This window comes from Clupea harengus, chromosome 8 (assembly GCF_900700415.2).
Source record: "Clupea harengus chromosome 8, Ch_v2.0.2, whole genome shotgun sequence".
NCBI lineage: Eukaryota > Metazoa > Chordata > Actinopteri > Clupeiformes > Clupeidae > Clupea > Clupea harengus.
In genome coordinates this window covers 6,279,257-6,286,756 of record NC_045159.1, presented here as the reverse complement: position 1 = coordinate 6,286,756, position 7,500 = coordinate 6,279,257, and the positions used below count along the sequence as shown (strand labels likewise).

At 45.7% G+C, this 7,500-nt stretch overlaps 1 protein-coding gene across 1 annotated transcript in view; it reads left to right on the top strand.

Annotated features, from left to right (window-relative positions):
- Positions 1–2,092: 2,092 nt before the first annotated feature.
- Positions 2,093–7,500, top strand: part of gabrr3a (gamma-aminobutyric acid type A receptor subunit rho3a) — a 17,670-nt gene continuing 12,262 nt past the window's right edge. The window contains exons 1-2 of the mRNA XM_012835754.3: positions 2,093–2,661; positions 4,315–4,427. Of these exons, the coding sequence (XP_012691208.2) occupies positions 2,516–2,661; positions 4,315–4,427 (259 nt within the window). The 5' untranslated portion in view covers positions 2,093–2,515. The remainder of the gene's footprint in view (positions 2,662–4,314; positions 4,428–7,500) is intronic.

Here is a 7,500-nt window from a genome sequence, read left to right as displayed (position 1 = left end):
TACTCATCTGCAGCTTGAGTTGTCTCCGAACACACAGAAAGGGAAATGGCAGAATGGCCCATGATGTCCTCTTTAGAGGTCTCCACACACATGTGTGTGAGTGTGTGTGTGTGTGTGTGTGTCAGTGAAACTAAGAGCCAGCTGTGTGACTCAGGGCCACACAGTTATTGTCTGAGTCATTGCTGTTTAGAGTTAGCGGTTTCTGAGTTCAGTGTAAAGTGGCTGTTTGTGAAGTGCTTGTGTATAACTACTATACACTTGGACATGCAGCCTTTCCTACTTTACCTTCTGACACTAGGCTGGTCCAGGGGCCAGATAAAGCCTACCTTCAGGTGGTTAAGTTCTGCATCTTATCTAAAAAAAAATCTCACTACCCCAATTTTTTCTCCCCATCCCTCCCTCCCTCCATCTCTTATCAGCTCAATGTCATTCATCTCTGCAGCATACAAAAGTAACGCAGTCTGCATTGAATGCAGAGAGGACTATGATTGGCTGAAAGCCATGACACTATGATCTGACTGTCCTAGTGCACTAAGCTAAGGGTTCCATAAACTGTTCCTTGATTGGTGGATTGAGAGTAGATTAAATGAAAGAATCCTACGATGTGTGTTGAGTACTTTGGTAAAGTCAGGCCTTGTGATGAAACAGAGTTATTATCTTCTTAAAGGTGCGAAAGGTAGTTTTGTTGTCCTAAATAAAAAAATTCCCAGGCCCTAATGATGTAACTCATGTTTTTATTTTTGTTTCAGGTTATAATTTAGCAAGGCAAGAAAAAGACTGAAAAATATATTTAAGACGCTGAGAATAAACAGAGCTATTTGAAACCACTGTCTTTCAGCATTACGTTGTTATTTTAAGCCTGGAAATAAAAAAAAAAAGAAGTCTAATTTTCTCCAAGTCGTTAACTCATGTATACGCAGTCAATCTGCTGAAGGCTAGAACTGAACCAGATCAAGTCTAGAACTGAACCAGATCCAGGCTAGAACTGAACCAGATCCAGGCTAGAACTGAACCAGATCCAGGCTATAGTCAGCTGTTTTTCTGACATCACTCCCTTTGCCCCTATGTCTGCCTGCTTCTCCACCACATCTCACTCCTGCATCCAGCTCCACCTCAACTCACTCCTGCATCCAGCTCCACCTCAACTCACTCCTGCATCCAGCTCCACCACATCTCACTCCTGCATCCAGCTCCACCACATCTCACTCTTAAATCCAGATCCACCACATCTCACTCCTGCATCCAGCTCCACCTCAACTCACTCCTGCATCCAGCTCCACCACATCTCACTCCTGCATCCAGCTCCACCACATCTCACTCCTAAATCCAGATCCAGCCCGCCTGCACTAGATCCTTCAGCATCCAATGCCCTAATTTCCGTGTCTCACCCCACTCATCCCTTTAAGCGATCACCTCGGCCTACTCCTGGGAAAACCTCCCTTCACATTCTCTGGGAAGTGGCCTGCTGATGTTTTTTTGTCCAGTCTGGCAGCCCCAGCAAGAGAAACACTCTTAGTATTATCCTATCCATCCCTCCCATTCTCATCCAGTGCACACAACACACACACACACACACACACACACACACACACGCATGCCACAAACACACACACACACACACACATACACACACAAGCATGCCACAAACACACACACACACACACACACACACACACACACACACACAAGCATGCCACAAACACACACACACACACACACACACACACACACACACACACACACACACATACACAAGCCCAAGCTCCAATTTGTAGGTTAGTGAAAGATTTCAGCTGCCACACATAAGAAGATTAGAGTGGAATTAACGTCATTCCTTTGTCATTATAGGAATAAATTGATATTTGGTTTTAATCAGGACACAGCACAGCACTGTACTGGAGGAACAGACATAAGGGAGTCATACAGAGAGAGAAGGAGAGAGAGAGAGAGAGAGAGGGGGAGGGATGGGGGAGAGAGTGAGAGAGAGAGAAATAGAGAGGGAGGGGGGAGAAAGATAGAGGGAGACGGAAAAGAGAGAGAGAGAGAGATTGACAGGGCTGTAAACGGACAGACACACAAAGATCACACACAAATACCCAGCCCTCCCCCCCACACACACACGTACGGAACTAGAGGAATAGGACAGGACAGCCAGGGATCACCATGGGCATCATGTAAGAAAAACACAGACGGCCAACAGAATTTGGCGCCAAGATTCACAGAGAAGAGAGACAGCGAGAGAAAGAGAGACAGAGAGAGGGAGTGAGAGAGCACATGTATGGGTCCAGGACCTAGAAACTGCAGCCGGGCGATGGAGGAGTCAACTTTTGGGGCACGTTTGGGCGGCACTGGCACACCAGTCCCACGCCAGACCCGCAGCTGAGGGCACCACTCCCAGAGGACAAGTCCACCCACCCATCCCTCTCTAGCTCACATCCTGGCCCTCCACTCTCTGGCAGCAGGCGTCGGGAGCGTCGGGAGCGTCAGGAGCGTCAGGAGCGTCAGGAGCGTCGGGATGAACGTGCCTCAGATGGCGCTGCGGTGGGCATGCCTCTTCTGCCTGTGCCGGGGGGCCTTCAGCAGCAGCACCCACAAGACCCACAGCCGCAAGAAGAACAAGGACGTCTTCTTGGGGGAGAACGCCAAGAACAAACACGGAGGGTGAGGAGGGGGCAGAGAGAGGGCGGGGGGGGGGGGGGGGGGGTCACTGAGGGGGTAGTTCAGAATGGCAAATTATAGTGTTTTGGGGACACTCAAAGATTCCAATTCAGAATACTTTTGCCCCAGTATTTAATTTGAGAGAGTTACAATGAAAGTAACTCATGTGTCATATGTGTGTATGTGTGTGTGTGTGTGTGTGTGTGTTTGTGTGTCTGTGTGTGTGTGACAGAGGGAGAGAGAGTGGTATACACAGAGATACATATACAGACTTATGTTGTGGTTGTTGCGGTTGCTCCAAAGACAACATTGAGAGATTCCACTTGTGTTGTTTACGGCTTCTCCTCTCCCTCTCGTAGATCTGTTGTCATCGGTAGCCAGGACTTCTGCCTTTGTTCAGATCTACTTGAGATATTTACATTCAGATGTTTGGTTGAGCATACTTTGATATTTAGTGGAGTGCATGCTGCATGCGTGTTCAGTGAGAAGTCTGTCACTGGTGAGGTTGCGCTTGTTTACAGTTTGGTGTTTTGGACATTTCTGGGGAATAGTCTCTGTTTTGATCACTGTGATCCTGTTTGTTTGACCCATGACTGCTGACAGAGCTTTCTGTTTGGTTCCTGAACTATTTGGTAAAGATTGAACTAAGAACACCAACAGAGATGTTGACCTCTGTGCAGAGAATGCTGTGGTGCTTATGTGAATGTATGTGTGTGTGTGTGTGTGTGTGTGTGTGTGTGTGTGTGTGTGTGTGTGTGTGTGTGTGTGTGTGTGTGTGTGTGTGTGTGTGTGTGTGTGTGTGTGTGCGTGTGTGCGTGGGTGTGTGTGTGTTTATCTTGTTGTTATGCAGGCACCAGCTGCTCTGCAGTCTTTCCCCAAAGTTAATAGTTGCCCTATTTTTTGTTGTCCTGAATTGTGTGTGTGTGTGTGTGTGTGTGTGTGTGTGTGTGTGTGTGTGTGTATGTGTGTTTTTGTGGTCAGTGTGAGGTTGCAGGTGTTTAATGTGTGTGCAGTGCAGGTGTGTTCTCCTTCATGTGGGTTTTGGATATATTGCACACCGGAGAAAAGATGAGCTTTGTGCCACATGTCACCTGAGGCTGAGACACACATTAGTGTGAGCAGGAAGACTTATTCCCAATGCTGTTCTTCAGAAGCCATTCACGGTGTAAAAGCAACATGGTTAAAAGCACTGTTATCAGCTTTGTCATGACAGGAGTGTTTTATTCCTGTTCCATAGATATTTATGGATATATTCCATTATGTATTTCTTATTTATTCTTTCCATATATATGGTGCCGCCCTCCTTCCTCTCTGAGCTTGTGGTGCTTCATGCTCTTCTCTCTTGTTTTGGTTTGCCTGCTTTCTAATCTAAGCAATTAAGTAACAGTTTAGAACCCCAAACAGATGTTGATCACTGATGACTTCTCTCTCTGTCACATAATCGCACATTCACACACACACACACACACACACACACACACACCCACACACACACAAACACACACACACAAACTTCTCTCTCTCTCTCTCTCCTCTCTGTCCATCTTTCTTTTTTTCTCTCTCTCTTAATTTCTCTCTCCATCTTCTCTCTCCCAAACGAGAAAAAAGGAAATAAAACTGATAAGAGAGAAACCAAACCTTTCTCCCTCTCTGCAGGCGGATAGACTTTAAGATGAAGAAATCAGACAGTACCAAGTCTCTGCTCATCAAATCTGAACAGCTCCTGAGGATTGAGGACCATGACTTTGCCATGAGACCTGGCTTTGGAGGTGAGAGATGAAGACAAAGGCATACACTCACACACTCAAACACTCAAATACACACTCAAATATACTGTATACACACATGCACGCACACACACACACACACAGACACAGAAGAATATGTAAAGACTTACAATCACACACTCACTTAGAAACAAACAAACACACACACTAAGGACACAAGACAAAAGCATGCACTCACAGTCACAGACAAACACACTCAATACACACAAATGTGAGCATACACATACACTGTTGTAGCCGTTTTTGACATTTTTGTCCGAATATAAAGTTTGCATTTGCCCTGGGTTACTTTGATTGTGTTATATGATTATATTGTTTCTATATTTGCATATTGTTTCTTTATCTGCATATTGGACTACCATTTCATTGAACTTTAGGATAATTGTTAAATTGTCACCTGAACCGCCCATTAGTAATTGTCACCTGGACGGCTCATTAGTAGATCTCACCTGGACGGATTATTAGTAGTGTCACCTGGACAGCTCATTAGGAGATGAGGAGGTAGCCAAATGTTGGGTCTAGAGGCGCGTAAAACATACGTTTTTTGGACATGTTAGTTACCAATCAGATTCTGGAGTGTAGGTGATGGATTAAGTTCTGAAACATGAGTGATGAATCCAATCCTGGAGTATAGGGGGCGAATCAAGTTTTGGAAAACTAATGATGAATCAGGTTTTGGAGTATGATAAATCAGTGATAAATCAGTGATAAATCAGGTTCCAGAACATTAGTGATGAATCAGGTTTTGGGTGTATGTGTAGTGTAGTGTATGTTGCCAAAATCAGGCCTGTGCAGAAATTGGTAAGGATGTAAAGTTTCAGCTGCAGTCATCAAACCTGATCTGATCTGGACATGGTCTGGAGTGGATACGTTTTAGACCCGTTTCTGATGAGGGCCAGATGCCTGCTATATGGGAAGGAACCTATGGGTGCTGAACTGAGTCAGGCTTAGGCTTAGCTGAGTATGATTGAGCTATTGAGTCTTTTGGTGAAGGACTCCAGAAGCAAACATCTGGAAATCTGGAATCCTGCAGATTAACTGTAATGTATAGCTCATGCTTTGCTAATGCTAATGTAAAGACAACCCGGAACAGACCAAATAGAGTCAGTCAGTTATTGCAGTCGTGACATGACTGTGCAGTTGTTGGGGATAATGTTGGTCCAAACATGAGGGTGTGACTTGCTATGGTGGATTGATTTAGCCTGACTGGCACTCAGCACTCAGGTCGAGGGGTGAGGTTCTCTGTTTTTGAACTGTCCGAGACCCCCTATGTGGTGCCAGACCTGGAGTTCCTTACTCAACAATGTTTCTGGATGGAGATGCCTACTTTCTTTTAATTTATTTTAATTTCCTAATTTAATTTCTGTTTATTATCCCAGACACTGGGGTTATTTAAAGTCACAGTAGTAACAATCATGACATTTGGGTGGAAGTGTAGTTCTATAAAACCCTATGTGGTACAGGAGGTAGAGGAGGTAGAGGAGTCGATTAGTAGATTAGTAATCGAAAGGTTGCTAGTTCGATTCCCCACTCCTCCTTACCAAGTATGTAAGTGTCCTTGAGCAAGACACTTACTGCTCCTGATGTATAAATGCAGTTTCCTTGTACGTCGCTTTGGATAAAAGCGTCTGCTAAATGACTAAATGTAAATGTTGCCCAGATCGTGGTTGTTTATGTTAAAGTGCCTTTTCTGTGATTTTGATTGTCTGTGCTTAGCTCTCTATAAAACATGTGATTAACTTCACTTCCCCTGACAGATTACTGCAGCCCTCATCACAAGAAATACAATGAAGATGTTTGTGTGTGTGTGTGTGTGTGGGGGGGGGGTTGTGCGTAGTTTATCTTAGAGTTCCCTGGCTGTAGAGGATTTCATGTCTGTATTTAAGTACAGCAGAGGAAGTCTAGACGCAACAGATGTGAATTTAAACAGTCTGGGTGGAAGACAAAGAGACACACAGCACAGTACAGCTCAGCACAACACGACACTCCACAACACAACACAGCACAGTACAGCTCAGCACAACACGACACTCCACAACACAGCACAGTACAGCTCAGCACAACACAGCTCAGCACAACACAACACTCCACAACACAACACAACACAGCACAGTACAGCTCAGCACAACACAGCTCAGCACAACACGACACTCCACAACACGACACTCCACAACACAACACAGCACAGTACAGCTCAGCACAACACAACACAGCACAGTACAACTCAGCACACTACAACACTCCACAACACAACACAGCACACTACAGCTCAGCACAACACAGCACAGCACAGTACAGCTCAGCACAACACAACACTCCACTCCACAACACAACACAGCACAGCTCAGCACAACACAGCACACTACAGCTCAGCACAACACAACACAGCACAGTACAGCTCAGCACAACACAACACAGCACAGTACAGCTCAGCACAACACAGCACAGCACAGCACAGCACAGCACAGTACAGTACAGCTCAGCTCAGCACAGCACAGCACAGTACAGCTCAGCACGACACAGCTCAGCACGACACAGCTCAGCACGACACAGCTCAGCACGGCTCAGCTCGAGTAGTGACACACTTGTCCTAGTCTCACAGGTACTCATGGACCGACACTCTTCCATTTTGTTCCATTCCATTTGCACAGCTCACTGTGTGTGGTTGCACATGCAGCTGTGAGATGCCTGTCTCCCATGGGGGTTTCTGAGCTGTGTGAGATGTGAGCTGTGAGATTCCTCTGTCCTATGGGGGTTTCTGAGCTGTGTGAAATGTGAGCTGTGAGATGCCTCTGTCCTATGTGGGTTTCTGAGCTGTGTGAGATGTGAGCTGTGAGACGTGAGCTGTGAGCTGTGGGTCTGCTCCGTATTCTGATCTTTATTTGCACATTGCTAAATTCTCAGTCAAATAAACCTCACAAGTCTCTGATGACAGGAGAGAGAGAGAGAGAGAGAGAAGGTGACAGGTAACAGGTGGACACAGATTAATATAGGTGAAGGACAGGTAAACACAGGTGATCCCAGAGGGTAAGACAGAGGGCACTGGTGAGCATAT